The sequence below is a fragment of the Mus caroli genome, unplaced genomic scaffold (genome assembly GCF_978045245.1).
Source record: "Mus caroli unplaced genomic scaffold, Mus_caroli_1 scaffold_17, whole genome shotgun sequence".
Taxonomy (NCBI): domain Eukaryota; kingdom Metazoa; phylum Chordata; class Mammalia; order Rodentia; family Muridae; genus Mus; species Mus caroli.
Window position 1 is genome coordinate 6,987,088 of NW_028227272.1, and position 24,502 is coordinate 7,011,589.

At 48.3% G+C, this 24,502-nt stretch overlaps 1 protein-coding gene across 1 annotated transcript in view; it reads right to left on the reverse strand.

Annotated features, from left to right (window-relative positions):
* Positions 1-332: 332 nt before the first annotated feature.
* The window catches only part of Emp2 (epithelial membrane protein 2), a 33,279-nt gene continuing 9,109 nt past the window's right edge, over positions 333-24,502 (reverse strand). The window contains exons 2-5 of the mRNA XM_021185412.2: positions 11,643-11,805; positions 5,931-6,036; positions 3,348-3,494; positions 333-2,435 (exon numbers count right to left, since the gene is read on the reverse strand). Of these exons, the coding sequence (XP_021041071.1) occupies positions 2,248-2,435; positions 3,348-3,494; positions 5,931-6,036; positions 11,643-11,720 (519 nt within the window). The 5' untranslated portion in view covers positions 11,721-11,805 and the 3' untranslated portion in view covers positions 333-2,247. The remainder of the gene's footprint in view (positions 2,436-3,347; positions 3,495-5,930; positions 6,037-11,642; positions 11,806-24,502) is intronic.

A 24,502-nucleotide genomic window follows, 5' to 3' on the forward strand; every position in this document is an offset into this window, starting at 1 on the left:
TTCCCATAGCGTTGGACAAGGGCACTTCCATAGCCCTGGGGTTCTGAAGTGGGAATCTGTGCTGGTCAGGTCAGGCTTTTTCAGGCCTCTGGTTCTAAGGTGGTCTGTCTGTTTCCATCATGATCATCAGAACAATTTTTAAACAACTATTACAGAAAAGCCCCCAAGGGGAAGGTATGGAGGACACTTTAGATTGGCCTCCTTCCTTGGGCCTCACAAGACATGGAGAAACTCTACGACCTAGCCAGCAGTGAGCTGTGGAAAGTTCATTAAGGCAACAGGCGATCATTTGTCCTGTCACTGTCCCATATCACCTTGGCAGCCCTGCTAAGGGAAGGAAGGAAAGGAGGATAGAAGAGAGGGAGGAAGGGAGGGGAGTCCATTTGTACTGAGGTGGTGTCAATGATGGCCCTAAAGCCACTCAGACTCATCATCCCCCGGCTCCACTGGGACTGAGCTAGAGGCAAACATCCCCTCCCCTCAGGCAGCTTACATGTGAATGTGTTTAAACAGCACACCATGTCCCAGAATCACCTCTCCAACTCGATGCTCAAAAATGGAAAAAGGGTGTCCAAGGGAGGAGGTTGCCATCACAGAGCTCCTGGGACTCAGGTGTGGACGTCACTCTTCCAGGACTACTGAAGACCTCCCCATAGCCTCAGGGTTCAGGCCCACTTGGAAATGACTGGATTTTCCTTCGAGGACCATCTTAAGAGCCATGGCTCTGGGAATCCTTTCCTGTCTCCCTGTGGGGAGTATAGAATGCTCTACAGTAGTATTCTCTGATGAAACCCCATGGGCACTACCCAGTTAATAGCACTGGACCAAGTGGACCTCTGTTCAGAGCAATCGAGAGCCATCAACGCACTTAGATGAACACAGAGAAAGTAGGCCCCCTCTCACCCCGGAGGTTTTGAATCCCTGATGTTCCATCATGGTTGGTAGTTTCTCTAATTGGTTTCTGGCGTGTGTTCTTCACTAGACTGTGAGTCTCGTGAGGGATTGTTTTGAAAGAGTATCCCTTGCACCCAACACGTGACAAGACGCATTCATGCTGAATGATGGATGGGTGGATGAATGAATGGAAGACAGGTCTTCCAAGGCTCCAGAAACAGAGGATTAATGGAAGCATCCACATTAGCAAAAAGGGTGGGAAGAAAAGGAGAGACCTTCCCATGTAGGTCAGGGAGGAGGCTGCCCAGCCCACCTTCCAGGCTTGTATGGCCTGGGAATGGGGCACAAGTGTCCCAGATGTAAGCAGCTGTGGAAGAGGCAGCAAGAGCTGATGGAGGCTGAGACGTGGCTAGCAGTGGGGGCATCTCATTGGGATTAGCCTGGTAACATTTACAGGGTGGCTCTGCTCCCCCGGTTCTAGGGCTCTGACCTCCAGTTTTAATGCATTTAACCATATTGCAGGGAGCTCATCAGACACCCAGGCCCAGCCCTTCGATGAAGGATTCCGAGGGTCTTGGAAGTAGACTTGTGAACCGACGTGTACTAGATGCCCTACGGAATGACCTATGGACACTTAGTGCCTAAACATGACATCTGGGTCAAGCAAGGGTTACTCTCCTTAAGGCAAACAGGAGCAAACATCAACAAATTGGTGTGATGACCTAACTCATGGCAGGGGGGTTGGGAAACTCTGGGTCCCTTACAGACAAACCAGGGCCAGTCTTTGCCCACTTCTTACGTGAGCTTAGGTTTAATATCTGAGCATAGATGTCCCACATTTGGGCCCTCATCGTTCTACCTGTGGCTGTCAGAGTGGAGTGGGCAGGGCAAGAGGGAAGGGCAGATTCCTGCAAAGAGTCTGCTCCCAAAGACTGGCTTTCCCCACCTTTGGCCATACCCACACCACAGAGCCACCCTGGAGAAGCATCCTGTGGAGCTTGCTGGGCCTTGCTGAGACTTTTGGTAGGCAGGCATTCTGAATGCCAGCTTTCATGGTCTGGTTTGTGATCCCAAGAATGCAGAAACTCCTCTTCTCTGTTTCTATTCTTTCTTTCTTTCTTTCTTTCTTTCTTTCTTTCTTTCTTTCTTTCTTTCTTTCTTTCTTTCTTTCTTCTTCTTCTTCTTCTTCTTCTTCTTCTTCTTCTTCTTCTTCTTCTTCTTCTTCTTCTTCTTCATAAAAGCTTTTAAAGGAAACAATATGTTTGCTAGAAAAAACACAAAAAATGATTATATACAAAATGGTTATGTGGCCATGGATGCCACCCTGTGGGAGAGTGGTCAGACTTCTGACACTTATTTACGCTTCCTCAGGATCATGTACATGAGGCCACTGATGAAAGTGAAGGCAAAGGCCACCCAGGCCAGGATGAAAGAGTAGCCGTAACTGCCTTCTTTCAGTAGGTAATAGAGATTTCCGTTCTGTTGGTGAAGGTCTTGGCGCCGGTCTGTATAGATGGAAGCTCCGATCATGACACACAGACCTGCCAGGAACAAAGACAGGGTTCAGAAATATTGCAGGCCACACTAGAATCTGGACGTGGCCTCACACTTGTTAATGGCTTCCCACCAGCTTAGGATACAGACCTCAAGTCCCTTCCATGGCTTACGAGAGCCCGTTCGGTCTGCCCTCCTCATTCCAGCCCTCACAGCTCTGCTTCTTCATCCCAGCACCTTTGCCTGCCAAACTGTTCCTTCCACTCCATACCCAGACAACACATGGTACCCAAGCTCAGGCTTCAAGCTCTGGGAACACCTTCCCTTCCCCCCTAAATCCAAACTCCTCCATATTGAGTGTGTGCCAGCTTCTCCTTTCTGGGTGTTCCCCAACTTCCCTCCTTCAGTGATTTTGGTGGGATACAATGCAGAGGTGCAGCACAGGCTACAGGAGAAGAGCTTCTCTTTGCAGGAAGGAGTCTGTGTGTCACCTGCTAATGGTCTGTTTGTTCTGAGTTAACCATAAATCTACATGCCATCCAAAGTGGTGACCGAGAAGGAACTCAAGACTTCATGGTCTTAGTGTGTGCAAGAGATGAGGAGGAGGAAAGGTGGATCTCAGAGATGAGAGCTACCTGGCCAGAAAGCCATGCCTGAACTTGGAATTGATTTATTGTTTGCCCTACACTAGAGGAGCCCAAGAAAAGGAGGAGGAGAGCAGGTTTTGCTCTGGTTTTGTCCCCTTTCGAATAATGTATGCTCTAAAGAGTCACTTCCTGGCTGTCGTGTGTGTGTGTGTGTGTGTGTGTGTGTGTGTGTGTGTGTGTGTGTGTGTGTGTTTATAGGCAGCACAGGCTGTCTCATATGTGTACAGGCAGTACAGGCTATCTCTGTGTGTAGGCAGCACAGGCTGTCTCGTGTATGTACAGGCAGTGCACGCTGCTTCCAGGTTCACTTACAGGACATGAGCTGGATGATGGACGTCAGGACGAACCTCTCTCCCTGCTTGAGGCGGAAGAGCTGGAGCAGAAAGATGAGGAAGGAGATGCAGGAGAGGATGGTGGAGAGGATCATGGTGGCCTGCACCGCCTGTATCACAGAATAACCTGTGGGCAGAAGATGAAGGCTTCACACAAGGGTTATAGGACTGTCTGCAGCCAAGCATGTCCATCCAACTACTGGGCACTGTGACAAAGGGTTGTCATCTATAAACTTCACACTGAGATCTGACACCAAGGTAAGCTCATGTCTTAAGTGAGTCCACAGCATTGTGTTGGGCCCCATTCCTAGTCACTGTGCTCCGTGGGTCACAGACTGAACATACCTGGCCACCCTGGCAGTCTGCCAGACTACCTCGCTCTTCTCCTCCAGCTAGGCAGTTGATCAAATACCAACTTGAACAGAAGATGAAGCCAGAACCAAGACTCTGGCTTCTCCCTGCTCTGGATTGCAGCTCCTATCTATTTGGCTCAGGAAAAGAGCAACAGCCAGGGCTCAACCTTTTTAGTTTGCCTGATGGCTGGAGGGAGCTTCAATTGTAAGGGCTGGGTAAGGCATTAACAGCAATGGACCTTATCGCTCACATTAAGCTGCACATCTGGGCCCCACAGAAAACACCTGGTCCTGCTTCCTGTTTCCTTATGGCAAACAAATGTACTCTCCAACAGAACACATTACTTCTCAAAGTCCAGGATCAGGGGTAAATAAGCTATTGGGGGGGGAGGTCTCTGGCTAGGAATTGAGGGGAATGGGCCAAAGGACCTTGTGGGGTGTTAGGAACGTCCTCTGCTTGGCTTTCAGTGGTAGTTTGCTAGGATTAGAAAGAATTGTCAAAACTCGTTGCACCAAGGAGCCCTTAAGAAGTATGCATTTCCATGCTTGTAAATGATGGCTGTATTCTTAAAAATATTACCAGACTTTCCTGAGACAAAATAAACTGGAACATCAGGCACTGAGAACACTTCTAAAGTCTCCTAGGGAATTTCAAAGTGGGCCAAGGTTGTGACCCTGTGGCTTTGAACATTACTTACTAAATTTTCCAAGGAGCCACCTAGGATGGCTTATTTAAAATACAGATTCCTCACTCAGCCTCCGTTCCTCTGGGGTTGGTGCCAAGATAATATATTTTTAGCAAATACCCCAGGTGATTCATATCCTGTGACGAAGCAACTGTAGAAACTGGTTTTGTGAGAAGAAATGACTCTGTGCTTTTAGAATAGGTTCCTTGGCAATGAGCTGCAGAGTGTGCTGCTGGTGGCCATGATGTCCGTGTGGGTGAAACCCAGCCAGGCCACCAAAAGCAGGAAGTCAGTCAGGGGAGGACTGTTACCTTGCTGTGGTCTCAGGGTTCATGAAGGCCTCAGGAATGGGCTCACTTGCAGGGTTACCACCTCATAATACCTGCCAAGACAGCCAGGCCCCCATAGCAGCAGTGTCTGTAGTCTTGGGCTATTTCTGAGGTGTGTCAGTTGAAGGGAGAACCCAGAAAGTTCCAGAAATCAAAATCTGAATCTGCCACGCACCATACTGGGTCACACAATGAAACGACATGCAGAGATTGTATTGGGTGTTGTAAGTCATCTAGAAACTACAGTGTAGAGGTGGTGTGCACCCTTCCACAGCCTTGGGGAATCCTTGCAGGGTTTCAGGACTGGTCCCTGCACAGCTGCAGGGGCTACAGCTGCATTTGAGTTGCTTAAATTTTGGTTTTGTTTAGCACAAAAAAATCAGTAAGGAGAGGGTGGGCCAGAGAGAGCTCACTGGCTAAGGCTCCTCCACCGTCCACAACCATGCTGGACAACCTGAGTTGGAGCCATGGAGAACTGACTCCCACAGTTCTCTCTGAGGTCCACGTGTGTGTCATGGCCTCTGACAAACAGAGACAGAGGGAGTCAGTTGGGTTAGACTTCACTGAGGGTCTTTGGCTTTTAATTTAGCCTTTCCTCCTGTTTTCATGGCTTGTGACACCAGTTTACCACTGATGATACAGTACGGCTCAGATACATTTACTTAGGAAATAAATTTACATGTGGAAGAAACCGGAGCTGGCACAAGTTTTTTTTTACAGGAAAGAGCCAGGCAATAAATTATTTCAAGCTTCTGGTCACATTATTATTATTATTATTATTATTATTTCTCCTCCTTTTTTGTTTTGAGGATTTTGTTCTTTTTACAACTCTTTTAAAATGTTAAAACCATTCTTAGCTCATGGGCCACACCAAAGCAGATCTTGGGCTGCATTTAGCTGGTAGTTCACGGATTCCTGATTTAAAGAGCTATAATACAGGAATTCCCACAGAGAGGCATGGAACACCAAGAGCAGAGGCCCAAAAACACTGCTTCTGGACTCAGCAAGCTGTCTTGATGGGTCCAGTTTATCACCATCGCTGACTGTTCCTGGGGCTCCGTCGGCATGACATACAGGGACAGAGAGCAAGCAGATAGGCCTGGATCTGCTGAGATGGACCTGACCTGGCTGGGTCTGCCAAGTCTCAGGAGAGAGGGGATATGGGAATGGTGATGCCCCAGCCACCCACACTCACCTTTAAACTCTTCAGAGTCGGTCAGGTCATTGATCTCGGTACAGTTTGTGCTATTTGTGCACACTCTCCAGAGGTCAGCAGAGAAGCTGTCTCCTACCCACCAAGCCTGCGAAGGGAATGGAAGCTGCTGGTTAGGGACGTGCAGATCCTGAGTCCTGCTGGGCCCTCAGCACTCATGGCTTCTCAAGGGCAGACCACAAGTGAGTCTCCTGAGGACTTGGTTCAAATGCACACTTGTGAGTCAAGAGGCCTCAGATCGGTTCTGGGTCTCTGCTGAGTCCCATGGGATGCCAGGTCTTCAGAGGGATCTGAGGTGGCTCGTGTTCTCATGACCCATGGGAGAAATATCCTGAGGGTCAGTGGAGGCCAGTTCTACCAGAATGGCATGGGGAATGTGGAGAAGAAAGGGTGACATCAAGGGGCCAGGAGATCTGATGGGTGGATAAGAAAACATGGCACATGTACACAGAAGAAAAAAATAAAATCATAACATTTGGAGGAAAATAGGTGAGCACACGAGTGAGGCTCGGGGAGACAAACACTCGAGTTTCTCTTACATGAAGAACTGGATTCAGAGCTGTGTATGCATGCGTGTATCTGTGTGTGTGTGGTTATAGGCCATGGGATTAGGACCGGATCAGAACCCGGAAGAGGTGGGAAATAGAACATAACTGAATTCACGTGATGAGCAGAGGCAGGGTGCTAACTGTGAAAGGAGAAAGGCCCAGCTGGAGAAGGGGAGAGGGAAGGAAGGGCAGAGGGAGGGAGGGGAAGGAAGGGCAGAGGGAGGGAGGGGAAGGAAGGGCAGAGGGAGGGAGGAGAAGGAAGGGCAGAGGGAGGGAGGGGAAGGAAGGGCAGAGGGAGGGAGGGGAAGGGAGGGCAGAGGGAGGGAGGGGAAGGGAGGGCAGAGGGAGGGAGGGGAAGGGAGGACAGAGGGAGGGAGGGGAAGGGAGGGCAGAGGCAGGATGGAGAAGGAAGGGCAGAGGGAGGGAGGGGAAGGAAGGGCAGAGGGAGGGAGGGGAAGGAAGGGCAGAGGGAGGAAGGGGAAGGGAAGGGAGGGCAGTGGGAGGGAGAGGAAGGGAGGGCAGAGGGAGGGAGGGGAAGGGAGGACAGAGGCAGGATGGAGAAGGAAGGGCAGAGGGAGGGAGGGGAAGGAGGGCAGAGGGAGGATGGAGAAGGAAGGGCAGAGGGAGGGAGGGGAAGGAAGGGCAGAGGGAGGAAGGGGAAGGGAAGGGAGGGCAGTGGGAGGGAGAGGAAGGGAGGACAGAGGGAGGGAGGGGAAGGAAGGGCAGAGGCAGGATGGAGAAGGAAGGGCAGAGGGAGGGAGGGGAAGGGAGGGCAGAGGGAGGGAGGGGATGGGAGGGCAGAGGCAGGGAGGGGAAGGGAGGGCAGAGGAAGGGAGGAGAAGGAAGGGAAGAGGGAGGGAGGGGAGGGAAGGGCAGAGGGAGAGAGGGGAAGGAAGGGCAGAGGGAGGGAGGGGAAGGAAGGGCAGAGGGAGGGAGGAGAAGGAGGCCAGAGGGAGGGAGAACCATGAAAACAAAGTCTAACATTGCACGGGTATGAAGATGCCTCCATTAATCCCACTGCTCTTTAAACCTAAAAATTAATTTCAAAAAAGTTTCCCTGGGCTGTGAGATGGCTGAGGAATGAAGAGCCTCCTTAGCCCAATGACCTGAACTTGGAACCACATGGGGGAAGGAAAGAACCAACTCCAGAAAGTTGTCCTCCGGCCTCTACACATGTGTCATGGTGAGCGCCCCACCCCCACAGGAATAAAAAATATAAATAAATGCTTAAATGTTAAAGTGTTCAAACAATAAAGAATTAAAATAAAACTAAAAGCTGAGCGTCCTGCGACCAGTGGATATTCTCGTTGCCTTAGCTTTCCCTCGCAGCAGCCCTCTCCTTTTCCTGCCTTAAAGGCCGGGCACCTCCTGCACACCCACTAAGCCTACAGGTGTCCACGGGCAGCACGGTATCAAGATGTCCTGTCTCACAGGCTGTCTCATGGCTGCCACACTTCCACCTGTCCTCTCAGTGACAAGCTAACAGAAACGCCTGGGTGTGGGAGCATATTCCTGCCCCAAGGCCTGTCCAGTCCTTTCAACTAAGCTCGGGACCTTGCTGGAATCTCAAAGGACTCAATGCAGGAAACAAACAAAAACGACAATTCTAGAACAAAATTCAGTACCTTTTCTTGGCAACTCCAAATACTTCAAGCCAAGGTGTCTGTGTGACTACAGCCTAGGCCACTCAGCAGCTCAGCAAGACCCTCCAACAGGCAAACCATGTTCACATCCCTTGGCAGAGTCGAGAACCAGGAGTTTCTGGGATGTTTCCAGTCCTGGCTCTAAATCCTACTACAGTGTAGCAAGGGCCAGGACCAACTGGGGGTTCAATTCCTTCTCTGGGAACCATCAGAGGCAAGTCCCTACCTCCCAGACAACCCAGGATGATGCACACAAGGAGGCTGAATGCTGCCAAGGGGGTCATCAGACTGACAGATGGAGTGATTAATGTTGCTGCTGTTACAATTAACACCGGGTAGATATGTGGGCAGCCCTGGGTGCCATATGCACAGTGCATGTTAACTCCTGGGATATATGACCACGGCCATCCACTTGGTTAGACAAGGAGATGTCTAGGGGAATCTGAACACATTTCTAAGTGTCTATGAGGGTGTTTCCAAAGAGGGCTGACACGAAAGAGTAACAGAAGAAAATAAGGCCTGCTCTGAATATGGGCAGAGCTATCTACCCAGTGAGCTGGTATCCTGCATGGAAGCAAGCTGAAGGAAGGCAGTGTGTGTGTGTGTGTGTGTGTGTGTGTGTGTGTGTGTGTGTGTGTGTGTGTGGTGTATCCATCCATCTGTGTTGTGTGTATCTGTCTGTCTGATGTATCTGTCTATCTGTGGTGTGTGTGTGTGTTTGTCTGTCTGTCTGTCTGTCTGTCTGGTGTATCTATCTGTGGTGTGTCTGTCTCTCTGTCTGTCTGTCTGTTTGGTATATCTGTCTGTCTGTGGTGTGTGTGTGTCTGTCTGGTATGTCTGTCTGTCTGTTTGTACACGCCCCTTTTTTTCCTGAGTGATAGTGTCTAACCCTGCTCCCACCCTTTGCTGATGTGGGAATGCAGTGTTTTTGGTCATCCATCCTGGACTGAGAACCAACAGCTCTCCAGGAGTCCTCCAAACTTCAGTGCCTTGCTGGGGCTGCTGAGGCATCCAGCCTTGTGATCTGAGCAACTATGGGGTCCATAATCTCTCCAGTGTGAGGCAGCTGCTGTTGTCCCACTCAGCTCATGTCAGCCAATCTAAATTTTACACACACACATACATGACACATACACATACCACACAAATACACATGCATATATAGCTATCATACACATACAGACACCACAAATACACACACACACACACACACCACACAAATACACATACACATCACACAAACACATACACATATGCATTATCAGACAATACACCACACATACACACACACCACACCACACACACACACACACACACACACACACACACACACACACACTCCTAGAGATCCCCAACTGACTTGTGCCTTCTGAGCAGTTTTCTTCCCTTTAAGTCTCTGCAGTTTGAAATGATGAGATGAAGCTCAGCCTTTGGGTCAGGACCAGATCTCTGTTAGAAGCATCACCTCCTACCCGAGGCCAAGAGGGAATCAAATATTCTCTTGCTATTATAATACAGCTGCCAGCTGGACTCGGGAGGAACAAGTTATATGTTAGGGGCCTGTGGAGAGTTTAGAAAGTTCCACTCATGAGATCTACTGGGAGTCCGTGAGTAAGCTCCTCATACAGGGGTCTGCCTAGTAAGAAGATGCAGGAGACCAGGAAGAGATGCCCTGGGTAGGTCATACAGACTGATTTTACTCCCTGTAGGGGAGCTGTCAACATCTGGAGAAAACATTCCTTCAACTCTGCATTCAAGCAAGACTGATACCCAGTGAGGAAGGCCAAGGATGTTGTTAGACCATCTGCAGGGCACCAGATGGCCTTCACATGAATTACCACAACCGTTAGCCATTGTGACTACAACAGCAGTAAGCATCCTGTGTGTGGGCATCTCTGGGGTAGGATACAGCACCTTTGGGAGTGCTCCCTCCTGGATGTGTAGTATAGCTGAGCTTGTGGCAGTTCTAGTTTTACCTTATTTAGAAAATAATCAAGACATACAGTATGGGCCTGGAGAGATGGCTCAGAGGTTAAGAGCACTGATTGCTCTTCCAAAGGTCCTGAGTTCAATTCCCAGCAACCACATGGTGGCTCACAACCATCCGTAATGGGATCTGATGCCCTCTTCTGGTGTGTCTGAAGACAGCTACAATGTACTCATAAATAAAAAAATAAATCCTTTTTAAAAAGTATATATTTAAAAAAACAAAAAGACATACAGTATTAGGTTTCACTCTGGCACTGTCAAAGTAAATCTGTGCTGATTGCTTCTCCTGCTCTTCTCTTTCCTCCTCCTGACCTGCGCTTGGCCATCCCTACACCACGACCTCCCCTTGCATCTACCTCACTCACATCCTAGCATCCTCTCCTCCCACGCTCTCTCACCTCAAAGTCTTGGGAGATCTTGTTTGTTTTCTTTAACTTCTTTGAGTACTTCATATATACACGGATGCCCTTTCCTCCCTCTCAGCCCTCCTCTTCCTTCCCCACAGCATCCCTTCTTCTTTCCAACAAGTTCTTTTGTACTCTCAGGTCTTTCTGATAGTTGTGTGACCCACTGAGTTTAATTGGACATGTCTGCATGAGTGTGGGTGGGGTTGTTCACTGGAATCAGGCAACTTACCCGTGGCTACACCACCGAATAGAATGTTGTCATTTGTTTCCTGATAGAGTCGTTCTGATAAGGGTGAGGTGAAAGCTCACAGGAGATTTAATTTTCATTACCCTGGTGGATTTATTGATCCATTTATTAACTCTCTCTCTCTCTCTCTCTCTCTCTCTCTCTGTGTGTGTGTGTGTGTGTGTGTGTGTGTGTGTGTAGGCTAAGAACCACATGAGAGCTGAATTCACCCTTGTGTGTAAGTGTATGTGTCTTTGTGTGCATGTGTACACTTGAGTGTGTATGTCTGTGTATGTGTTTAAAAGTTTTGCAGTTTTTAATGTATTTTAGATATTAGCTCAGGCAAAGCTTTGGAGAACTTATTTTGTATTCTAATGTAAAAGGTAAAATAGGAGCTGGAGAGATGGTTCAGAGATGGTTCAGCCAAGAGCACTTGTAAAGGACCCAAGTTCAATTTCCAGAGCCCATATGGTGCTCACAACCATTTGTGATTCCAGTTCCAGAGCATCAAGATCTTTTTTGGACCACAGTTGGTATACACAAAAGCACACAGGGAAAATATTCATAAACATAAGATAAAGTAAATAAATGTAAAGAATAAAATAAAAATATTTAATAGAGAAACAGAAGAACTTTCTAACTCCACATGACAATGGTGTGGAAACTGAGAACTGCAGGACAGCTCTGCTCATCCTTGGGGGCTTCAAGGAGTTGAACATCACCTCAACTGCCCTGTTTTACAGGACCTCATCTAGACCTGAGCTCAGGATGCCCGGGATGAGATATTCCAGAGAAAGGACACCCCAGATCACAGTCGCTTGCTCCCTGTACTCCACCCCAACCTATGGACTCCTCAGTGGCTGACAGGAACAGGAACTTACATTGTCAATGGTAGAAATGAACAGGAGTGCCGTGGACACGATGTGGAAGACAATGATGAAGGCAAGAATCACCAACATGTTCACAGGGCAGTGAAGGCCAAGGGGGCAGCAGGAAGTCCAAAGAGAGATGAGGAGACAAAGATGGCGAGGGACAAATCCAAACCTGTCAACAAGACAAAACTCGAATCAACGACTTTTAACAGGATCTCAGAAAATGTATGACAGCTCTTCCCATCTTCCTGCTTGGAGCCTTCACCATAGCAAAGTCTGGAGGGCTCTGCAGTGCTGGATCTAAGTGGAGCAGAGGCAGTGAGTTCAATTCAAATCTCTCTCTACTTCAGAGCTGAGACCTGTAGATGTCTTGCTTTGCATGCAGGAGGCCCAGGATTTGATGTCCCACCACTGCATAAGCATGGGGCACCTGCCTCTAATCCCAGCATTTGGGACGTGGAGGAGGGAGGGTTATAATTGCAAATCCTTAGTGACATGATGAGTCCCAGAGGCCAGCCTGAGTTACACGAGGCCCTGTCTCAAAAGCAACAGAGCCCAAACACATGGATCTACAAGTACTTGTCACACCAAGAATGGAAACCTGGTGACCTGAGTTCAACCCCTAGACCCCACTTCCAAGTGAAGGGAGAGAATTGACTCCACAAAGTTGTCCTCTGACTGCCACGTTTGTACAGTGGCATGCATATACACTATCACAAACCATATGTGTACATACATACATTTTTTTGGTGCTTTTGCTTTTTGTTCTTTGAGACAGGGTCTCAGTATGTAGTCCTGGCTGGCCTAGGATTCACTGTAGACCAGGCTAGCCTGGAATTCACAGAGATCCACCTGCCTCTGCCTCCCAAGTGCTGTAATTAAAGGTTTGTGCCACAGAGTTCAGTTTACATATACATTTGAAGAATGTTGGCTCCTGAAATATTCATACAATGTATGGTAGGTAGGTTTTATTTCACTTTCCTCTCTGGTCTCACAGGAAGACTACACTTCCCAGAATCCCTTAGGATGGGCATTTTGGGTGGGCCAGTATAGCAAGGTGGCACTGAAACCTCATACCTTGGATTGAGATTATGATTGACAAAACTGGATATTTAGCCCCTGAGATTTCTGGGTAATTGTTTTTAAACTCTGATAGGACAATCTCAATCATACAGAACAGGAAGCAACTTCGAAATGAAGCCAAAGTCCTATACCACACTCAGGAAAGACAGGCCACTCCATGTGTGAGCAAAGAAGCAAAAAGGAATGGATGCCTGTGGTCAGCTCTTCTTCTTGTGCATTGAAGGACCAAGGAATGGTGCCACCCAAAGTGGATGTCTTCCCACCTCAAGTAACCTAGAGAAGACAATCCCACAGACATGGCCAGAGATCTGTCTCCCTGGTGATTCAAGATCTCACCAAGTTCCCAGCTAAGACTTATCGCACCCGTGATTTAGTGCAGGCTGTTTTCTTAGCAGGAATGCTACCTAAGAAATGTGGCATCAGTGCATCCCACAAGCAGACACAGAGTGTCCTTCTGTCCCTTACTTGGTAGGGAGCTGGTCAGCTGGTTATGGTCTGTCGAAGTCACTTCCTTTTCTTTTGTAATCACAAAGCACTCTGGGGATGGAGGTCTAGCTCGGTGGCAGAGGGCTGGCCTAGATGTGTCAGATCCTGGAGCTTGAGCTCAGAACTCTGTGTGTGTATGTGTGTGTGTGTATGTGTGTGTGTGTATGTGTGTGTATATGTCTGTATATGTGTGTATGTGTGTGTATGTGTGTGTATGTGTGTGTATGTGTGTGTATGTATGTATGTGTGTGTATATGTGTGTATGTGTGTGTATGTGTGTATATGTGTGTGTATGTATATGTGTGTATATGTGTGTATGTGTGTGTATGTGTGTATGTGTGTGTATATGTGTGTATGTGTGTGTATGTGTGTATATGTGTGTGTATGTGTGTATGTGTGTGTATATGTGTGTATATGTGTGTATATGTGTGTATGTGTGTGTATGTGTGTATATGTGTGTGTATGTGTGTATGTGTGTGTATATGTGTGTATGTGTGTGTATGTGTGTATGTGTATGTGTGTATGTGTGTGTGTATGTGTGTGTATATGTGTGTATGTGTGTATATGTGTGTATGTGTGTATGTGTGTGTATATGTGTGTGTATGTGTGTATGTATGTATATGTGTGTATATGTGTGTGTGTATGTGTATGTGTGTGTGTGTCACAGAAAGACAGAGACAGAGGTTGAGAGATAAAACGATACACACAGAGATAGAGAAAGAGACAGAAAGAAAACCAGAGATAAGAGAAGGAAACAGTCACAGAACCATCTGTAGGCAGGGGCTGCACCAGCAGGGTGGCCTGAGTCGAGGTCCCCATGAAAAGTGGACAGGACACAGTGTACCTGTTAACTCCCACCCCCACCCCACGAAATGGGGAGGTGATGGCCAGAGCCTGAGGGTCGGCTAGCCAGTCTAGCCAAAATGGTGAACTCCAGGTTCACGGGAAATCCTGTCTTGGAAAACAAGGTGGAGATTGATGGGAGAAGACAACTAATACTGAGCTCTGGCCATACACGAGTGCACAAGGACCAGCGAGGGGGTCCACACACAGACATGCGTAACACACACAGGGAAAGACTTGTTACTACATGCATAATATTTTCAGGGAAAGATGCTTTATTGTGGTAAAATATGAATAAAATACAACTTGCCCCTTGTGGCTTTATGTTCAAACACTGCATCTCCATTACCGCTCCCCAGTTCTAGAGCAACCTGCTGCTCTAACATGAAACGGGTACCCACTACGCCATCGTTCCTCACCCACCCAACCCTAAGTCTCTGGACTGGACTACATGGACACTTGACAACGGAATGGCATAGTTTGTGATCTTTTGTGTCTGGCTTCTCTACTCAGATTTGTACCCCTACGTTATAGCACGGTCACGGAGATGTCCTCAGATAGTGTGAGGACCCAGCCTTCATGAAGTGCTCACCTCAAAAGCTTGAGTGGCACCAACTGTCCTGTCGGCTTCTCTGATGGATATGCCCTGGACACAGGCGCTACCCCCTCTGCCAGTTCTCTCTCGCTGACATGCTGCTTGCCCCTCCATTATTCCCTCTGGAACTGACTGAGGCTTGTGGGCCCACACCGACTCGTCTCTGAGCCTAGAAATCATCACACGACCCAGGAGATGTAAAGCCACAGAAGACATTCAGGGAGGTCCGGGCAGCCATTCCTGAAGTGGCCGGCTCAGAGATTCCTCCAATTCTCCACTAAGGGACAAATTCCCCTTTGTGGAGGCTGCATTACGCCCAGTGCTACACTGACTCCAAATAACTGCACTCCTGACCTTCCAATAAAAGCTCCCTAGCCAGGCTGAATGCCACGGCACTGCCATGTGCCCCAAGGCCGGGTCACCAGGACAGAACTCCAAGACTGTAATGGTGGTCTTCAGAGAACATAACACATAACACAAACATGCACACATACAAAACTGAAAACTCTAAAAAAAAAAAAAAAAAAAAACAAACAAAAAAAACGGATGGAAGCTTTAGCCACTTTTCAAGAGTATGGTATTCAGACAAAACCTGATTTCTTCACTATTTTGGTGTGTATTTGTGGGAGGGCACATGTACCATGCAATGTAGAAGTCAGAGGTCAACTCTTGGGATTTGGTTCTTGTCTTCAGCTGTGGGCTCAGCGTGCGTCCTCAGGTCATCAAGCTTGGCAGTCAGCACTTTTACTCAGTGGGTCATCTTGACTGCCTGATTTTGGATGTACACCAGCGTGGCATTAGCTAACACTAATTCCTCACGTAGTGTGAAAGAGCACACTCTAGCCTTTCTGAATACCCCGTGGAAAAAGACATAGCTGACTGTCAACCTTGTCTCCATTGCCCCCTCCCCAGCCCACCCCACACTGCTGGTATCTAGAATTTAATAACATCTTTTAGTCTTTCTTTCTCATAATACCGTTTATAGTAGTGATACACAGCATCCTTTCAAACAAACCCATTCAGGTTTTAAAACAATTAATTGGAGAAAATTACTATGTTAAGCTTTGTGATGAGGTAGTTGTGGGAGGACTAGGAGCTCAAAACCAGCTTTGGTGGCATCGATAGTGAGTCTGAGGCCAGCTCGGGTTACAGGAAGGCCTGTCCCAAAAAAAGGAAAAGGGAAGAAGAAAGACATGAGAGAGGAAACAAGAGAGGGAAGGGATAGGAGAGGAGGGGGTGGAGGAAGGAAGGGGGTAGAGGAGGGAAAGAGAGGGGAGGAGAGAGAGGAGGGAAGTGATGGAGAGGGGAGGAGAGGGAAGGGGATAGGAAAGGGGGAGAGGTGGGAGGTATTTAACACCATGATTACAGCTCCTGACTGGTTTTCATATGAATTCTGGGATCTGAACTCTGGCCCTCTGGCTTGCAAGGCAAGCACTTCACCACTGAGCTGTCTCCTCAGCCCCTTATTAACTTCCTTTTAAAATGCCTACTACATTTGTTTATTTTACATGTGACCCTGGGCATGGGCCCCGTCCCAGCGAGCTTGTGGCAATCAGAGGCTAACTATGGGAGCCGGTTCTCTCTCTTTCCAGAACTCCCAAGGCAGGTAGACAGGACCAGAGGCAGTCACCTTTACCTGCTAAGCCATCTTGACAGCCTGTTACCTTCTTTGTTGATTTAGTGTGTTGGGGCTCACCGTGCTGATCAGGGACAACTTTCAGGAGGGGTTCTCTCCCTCCACTGGGCTGAAGTAGCTCTGGCTCATTTCTGCTGCACTCAAGGTTCCTCCCCTTTCACACAACACCCCTACCCCTCTCCTATCACCTAAGTGTCTCTGTGCAGCTAACTGTCATCCCTGTCTGCTCCACCCTTCATCACAGGGAGTCTAGTTTCATGTGGGATGGATCCTCTGGGCACTCAGCTCCTTGAATCTGTTCTAGTTCCTGCAGGTCGTGCAGTTCTAGCCGTCATCATTTTGCCTTCTTTTTTCTCCAAGAATGCCAGCCCATCTCTCTTTGTCTCTGTTCCTTCATTTTCCATACTTCTTTGTATGTTCTTCCTACATTTTTAAAAAAAAATAACCCAGGCCTTGATTGCAGAGGCCTAGATACAAGTCCACCCCTCACAGAGGGCATTTCCACTCTGTCCCTCTCCTGGCTCTGTCCTCCCCAGACTCTTCCCATGTGCAGCCTCAGCGGTGGCTGCTGCCCCAGGCTGAGCCATCTACACACTTCAGGGACGACCAGCAAATCCCACTGTGGGCGGCTAGAACTGCACGACCTGCAGGAACTAGAACAGATTCAAGGAGCTGAGTGCCCAGAGGATCCATCCCACATGAAACCAGACTCCCTGTGATGAAGGGTGGAGCTGTGTTTACACAGCCTGTCTTGGTGTCAAGCTTCATGAAGCTAGCTGAGCAAGGGCTCATTAGCTCCATTTCACAGATGACAAACTGAGGCTTCTGAAGGCTTCGGAGCAAGACCCAACCCTTGGTCCTTTTCTGTGTTTCTGTGTCCTTCTCTCTCCTGCTCCTTCACAGATTCAGAGACCAAGGAAAGCACAGAAGGGCTCACTGGCCCTCCAATGACACTACTCTCCAGATGCCACTCTTACCTTGCCAAGAATTGTGGGGTACTGTTAGCGAGGTGCTGTTGATGGGGAGGGCTCAGGACTGTTCTACAGGCAGCACAGGGTCTCCTCCTGTCCTTCCTTAATATAATCCCCAAGGCAGGAGCCCAGGACCTCAACTTTCGCCAAGAGGAAGTGGCTTTGGCACAGGCTACATTTGTGCAGAGAAACCAAGCGGCTAGGGAGGATCTACTGTTTGGATGGCTGCTCTGTCCCTCCTGTTCCTTTCTACCACACCTCCCTATAACTGACACCAAGGCCTGGGCTAGGACGATTACCAGAAGATAGACAGATAGACACAAGAGCAGGCTGGAGGTGTGGGGCCTTCTAAGGCAGACCTAAGTTAGCTGATGAGATCTGGGCAGTCCTCAAGTACAAATCCCTCCACCCATAGTCTTGCCCCACGGGTACTGGCCTAGCACTGGGAAGGGTGAGCCAGAGAAACGCTGGGCCCAACAACTGAGGAAATCTGGTACCCACCCTGAGCTTGTGCCTCCACCCCAGGCGCCTAGAGCCCAGGCCTCTTGCACTCCCTTAGCATGCCAGCCGAGAGTGGCTCTGGCCTCTGTTTTCAGGAAAACAGAGCACAATGCAGCCTCCTGGGCTGGTGTCTGGACACCAGCCAGAGGGAATGTCGAGGCTTCTGGGATGCCTTAGGGACAGTGGAAGCCCACAGGCCCTGGACAGTCTAGCTTCATGCTCAGGCTTCACTCTGGGGCTCTGGGCTAAAGGCCAGTATTTGGCACTGTCCAGAAATGGCCACAGGCAGGACACTGGAATTTGGCAGAGTCCCAGTGCAGAAGCCACAGAGACTGAATGGCTTGTCTGCACCCCTGTAGGTCTTCCAGCCCAGTGGCAGAGTAACCATGACATCAGCAATAAGGACAGCCAATGTGCATTGCCCAAGTATACCAGACTCTCCCAAAGGAACCACTGTTCATGAAATGAACACTGATTGAGCGCCTGCGGTATACCAGGTACTCGGTGACATGTGAATACCTAAATACTGTGAGTTCTGTGCATCTAGGAGGTTCTAGCCGCAGGAAGTCCAAGAGTACATAAATAAACAGATGTGGCTTGCCAGTGAACACAGTGGTATGGTAGGCCCTGGGTGAAATAAATAACACCCAAGCTTGGTCTCCAAGGTTAACACCAGAGAATGCCCCAAGATGCTGAGATGAACCTATGCAAGGGGAGCATGTGCCCAGCAGGAGCTGAACCTCTGGCTGGCAGAAGCTTAACAGACCTGAAGAGCTGTGGGGCAGCCATGGGGAAAAAGCCCCAGGCCCAGACTGACTCACTAGTTAACTCAGCCAAACATTTAAAGGGGAATAACACCAATTCCAGGAAGCCTAACAGAGAGCAACAACCGTCCCTTCCACTGGCCATTGTGAAAGGCTGACATGACTGGACAACCCTATAAGAATGGACAGCCCTGAAAACATATAACAGTAAAATCACATGGGCTGATTAAGAGTAAATATATATATATATATTCATGCATGCATGCAATAACAATTAGTGGGAAAAAAAAGCCATGGATTTGAAGGAGAGCAAGGAGTGGTATACGGAAGGGTTTAGAGGGAGAAAAGGAAACAGAAAAATATTATAATTTCATTATAATTGAGAGAGAGAGAGAGACAGAGAGAGAGACAGAGAGAGACAGAGAGAGAGAGAGAGAGAGAGAGAGAGAGAGAGAGAGAGAGACCAGAGTCCCAGAGTCCCTCATGTGCATGAAGGAAAAGGTTAATAGTTTCAGCAAATTAGAGCGGGAGCATGTGTGTGTGTGTGTGTGTGTGTGTGTGTGTGTGTGTGTCTGTGTCTGTGTCTGTGTGTATCTGTGTCTCTGTGTGTGTCTCTGTGTCTCTGTGTGTATGTCTGTGTGTGTGTGTCTCTGTGTGTCTGTGTCTCTGTGTGTGTGTGTCTGTGTGTGTGTATCTGTGTCTGTGTGTGTGTAGGTGGAAGGACAACTATTGGGAATGAGTGTGTGTAAAGTTTGAGATTCAGACTCAGGTTGTCAGGTTTGGTGGCAAGCACGTTTACTCACTAGGTCCCACACTGTGGGATCCAGGAGGTGGGCCTGGCTGGAAAGAGGTAAGGAGGAGTGAGTCTTTAAAGATGAGAGCCTGGCCTTCCTGAGTTCCTTCATACTGTCTGCCGCCCAGTCCACTAAGACCAAGGAACTTGGGCCACACACTCCTATTGCCACACCCTCCCCATCGCCATAGGTTGAAATCCCTCTGACATCATAAGTCAAACAGACCTTTCTCCCCTTCAGCTGTTCCTGTCAGGAATGTAAAAGTAACAGCCGTGCAGGATCCATCCCACCATGGAACCCCAGCTGATCTGGCTACTTGTTTATCTACAAAAAGTGGCAGAAAGAAAGCTGCCCAGATTCGAACCCACAGCTTTAAGAGGTGCATATGTCCCCACTCCTTGTCCTCTGTCCTGAGGGCCTGGAAAAGGCCAGACTGGCTAGCTGAAGTATATAAGGCCACATGGTTGACAGACAGGCTATTCTGGTAAAGACATCCCTACCCTAGCTGTACACAGAGACTCAAACCCTAACTTTTCTCTCCTTCCCAGAGCCCAACTGAGCACATCCCAGAGTGCCCACCTGGGAAATCATAAACCAAAAAAGCCGTGTTTTCTGTTGAAGCTGTTACCCTCTGGGAAGATTTTTATACAGCAAGAGCTGATGGATACTCAGAGACAACACTGCTTTATTCCAGTCAGAGTTCCTCAAGGACAGAAACCACTTCACATCTCCCCCAGTGGCAAGGCTGCTCAGCAAATACTTGTTAAGTTTACTTAATACTTAATACTTGTGGAGGTTCTAGCAGGGAGCACGGTTACTCTAAACCCTTGAGTGTGGAGGTCAGCCCTCCTCTATCATAGATAAATACCCTCAACAATCCAGGATGACAAGTATCACAGCCAGATGACCTCACACACAATACTTGTTGAATAATTACTGTTATTCCACCAGCGACTGCTTCCTGCCCGAGACAATGACAGAGCTCACCCTGGCATCCAAGGGGCTCCCTGTAATTAACACTATTCAGTAAACCCAGCAGGCATCCCACAGAGGGTGCTTACAGGTGTGTGTGTGTGTGTGTGTGTGTGTGTGTTGGGGGCTGGCTTGGAAGGGGTTCCTAGGGGTGGGTAAGCCCCAGATTCAGGGTGCTCCAAGTACATGCACCCATTAGCAATATTCTTTTCATTCTAGAGCACTTCCTATTAGTGACTTGGAAGTAATCCCAGATTAATTCCTTTTGATAGCCACTTCCTCTTTCATAAGGGACAAGAGCTGTCACTTCTGTAGATGGGTTTTGCAGGCAGCTCATTTAGGAAACCAGGTATCCATCTGATTAACTAATAAGTCAATAGAGGAAGGAGCCATGAATCAGTCCAGGGGCAGGAAGTAACTCCTGCAAAAGGGGGTTCAGACACAGGCTGGGCTGGGGATGTGGCTAAGGTGCTACAGCACTTGCCTAGCACAAAGATCTGGGTTTGATCCTCAACACCACATAAGACTGGACATACATAGTGGTACATGCCCAAGAACTTGGGAAGTTGAGGCAGGAGGATCAAGAATTCGATACCATTCTTGGCTATATAGCAAGATTGACACCAGCAGAGGTTTACCAAAGACTTGTATAATAAATAATAATAATAATAATAATAATAATAATAATAATAATAATAATAATAATAATAGACAGCCACAGACTGGAGCCGGGTAGACTGAATGGGTCTATTGTATAACTGTTGTGCCTTGGTTTCCTCATTCAAAAACAGTGTGGGTGACATCGGGACTACTGGGAGATAGTTAGATAAAAGTGATCTTACCAGAGCTGGCTCATGGCTATGCTATGGGCCTGCGGTCATCACCAGTCAGGAAGTAGACCCTTGAGAGCAGAGGTACCACAAACAAAGCCACACCCATGGTAAAGATCCACGAGGCTGACTGAGAGAGCACCTTGATTGTAGAGAGCTGGAATGTGGCGAGTCTAGATTACCTTGCTCTGTCTTTAGTCCTCCTGACAGCAATTCATGGGTGTTAGACCGGACATCTTGTGACTGTCAGGTGAATCCTTTTGGAGCTCAAGCTTGTCAGAGTGGCAGCCACCAACCACAGGATCCGAGAATGTCAGCAGACAGTGAGACCTCTTGCAGAGCTCACCTCTGGTACCTATCTGCCACCCTCACCAGTGTATCTAGAAAAATGCCTTGATTGGTGACCTCCTGTTGTTCTGTGACTACAAAGAGCTCATCTAACCACTTCCACTGGAAAGCATCATTCAGGGCAACCAGAGCTTATGTTCCGTGGGCCACTGCTGTCATTTGCTTTGGACCTAGAGATGTGTTTTGCATAAACTCCTTGGAATCCCCTCTCCCATCTCCTGGCTTTTCCCACTGCCAACTTTATTTGCCCAGTACCCTTGCAGGGCAGTCACCAGGAGAGTAAACCCTCTGGGCTATCTTTAGGGGGACAGGAAACAGGCAGCTGTCATGGGGACAACAGGGATGTTTAGGAATCACCCTAGCGGGCCCACATGAACATCTGCCCACAGGGCATCTTGTCCCTAATGTCCAAGTACTGTGCAATGATCAGTCAGACATTTGCTCACTTCTGAAGCCTGCAGCTTTATAAGAGGAAGCATCTGGTCACTAAGGAAAGCCCCTCAAACGTGCGTTGGGAGTCACATAGAAGCAAGGCCACCTATGGGCATCCAGACAAATCCCTCACTGCTGAAGAAGGTCCAAGTGCCAGGCCAGCTAGTTCTCTGCTTAAACAAGATGCTAAGTGTGGATGGGAAGTTTTCAAATGTGTTAGCGCCAAGCCAAGATGTCCTCTTGAAGGGTCGAAGGGGAATTGAAGAAAGATTTTGCTTTACTTAATGCTACATGCCTGGTCCCATTAAAGTGTTGGGGAGGGGGCAGTAAAATGGCTAGGTGGGTAAAGACACTTGCTCCATGCCTGACCATTCTAGTTCAGTCCTCAGAACCCACACAGGAGAAGGAAAACCGACTGACTCTTACAAGCTGTTCTCTGACCTTTACACATGTGCTTTGTCAAGCCAGTGCCCGGCCACATCCACACAGACTTAAGTAAGTCTAATCAAAGCAAAGAAGCAGCCAGTGGGAACTCCGTTTCTGCTGTTCTTTGTGGTACTGAGGACTGAACTGCCGGCATGCTGGGCAAACACCCTACCACTGAACCACACCTCCAGGTTCCCTGACCTACAGTGTAAAAAATAAATTCTGAGATAGGGTCTTACTCAGCTACTGAAGCTAGTCTTGAGCAAAACTAGTGTTTCTCCCGCTTCAGTCTCCTGAATAGGAGAATTTCAGACCAGAGCTATCAGGTCCAGTGGGAGTGTGTTATGGTTTTGTCTGGAGTGTGTTAAGTTAGTCTGGGTGTTGCTGAGAAGGAAATTGCGATAAGATCCACATTTGAACCCATCGGCTTTGGAGCAACCAGAGAGCCTTTCCAGATGTGGATAGGTCTTGTCTGATCAGCTGAAGGCCCAAGTAGCTCAAAAGGCTGAACTTCAATAAATAAGGGAATCTGCAGGCAGAGACGGCAGTGGGCTGAAGACTGAGTCTGATCCCTAAGATCTGCAGGACAAAGGAGAACTCTGCCTCCTGAAGGTTGTCCACTGACCACTCTTAAGAATTTTTATTACATTGATTACTGTGTATGGGTGTGCGAGCATCACACGGCACACATGTAGAGGTCAGAGGTCAACTATATGGGGTCTGTGCTCTCCTGCCTCCTTTATGTGGAGTCCAGTAATTGAACTTGGGTTGCCAGGCTGGCTCAGCAGCTGTCTTGACCCATTGGGCAATCACTGGTCCTCAAGGAATAATATTTTAAGGACCAGTTGCCCTATATTATGAACTGAGGTTGCATTTAGAATATGTATACAATTTATAAAGAGTTTATACTTTTATATACTATATATATAAAAAGAAACTGAGCCTCCCAGACACAGTGTTCTTTTGAGACTCAGGAAAGAATGGTGTCTTCTGGGAGTTTTGTTTTGTTTTGTTTTTTCACTGTGGTGGATAGAATTCCAGGCCCTCCCATGCCAGGTGGGTCCTTGCCCAATGCCCCCATGCATCTACAGCTTTATTCTTGCTGTCTCACTACATTATTCAGGCTGACCAGGAATTTTCTCTGTAGCCCAGACTGGCCTTGAACCCCAAACAGCTGGAATTACAAGTCTGTACCACCCAGATTGGCTTGGTTTATGTTTCTAATACCAAGACCCCATTGGTGCACACCTACCATTAACACTGTCAAGGAAGGCAAGCTCTTTATCTGGCCCATTTTCACCTCCTCTATCTCCAACCAACTCTGTCTCTAAGTATCCTGGGGCAGGTAAGCACCTGCTAAGCTAAGTGGACCTGGACTCCTCAGCAGGCTGAGGGACTGGAGGCAAGCTGTACGTGCACATGTCAGTCCCTGAGTGGCAGCAAAGACTGGGTGCCATGGGAGCAGTCTTTAAGACTCCTCTGGTGAAAAGTGACAGGAGGCAAGGGAAGCAAGCTGGGCTTGCTGAAGACCCACCTGTGCCAAGCCTACAGGAGGTTCCAGAAGGTGAGCAGCACTAGTTTTGCCCAACCCTGAGACTCAGTGCCTGGGCCTTACTCCTGTGTCCAGAAGCACAGACCTGGGACAGGGGTGACAGCACAGCTTCCAGAGGATGGATATTGGGGAATCTGAGGGACTATCATTCCATGCTTTCAGCAGCTGGGAAGACAGGTCCTCAGCCAGTGATGGATCCAGGGTAGACACCGTGAGTGTCAAACGTTCCCTTGCATCACTTACTGTTCAGATTTCCCTTTAAAACAGATTAAGTTTACATGTGTTCTTTTCTTCTTCTTCTTCTTCTCCCCAGCAGAATCTCACATAGCCCGGGCTGCCCTTGAACTGGCTATGTACCTCAGAAATCCCCTGATTTCTGCTTTCGCCCCCCAAGTGAGGAGTTACAGGTGTATCCCTCTGTCATGCTGTCTCATGGCATTTTAGGAACACCCAAGAGTAAATATGACATGTCACCTTTGTTTGCTTTTGAATATTTCTTGTTTACTATAGAGATCATCTCTAAGTGGCTTCAGGTACTTGGGCTCTACCCTTCCGTGCCTGTGATTCAGCCTCTTTAGGCCCTGGCTTGGAAGAGTGACCTTGTGTCTCCAGGACATAAACAGGTGTCACATGGTT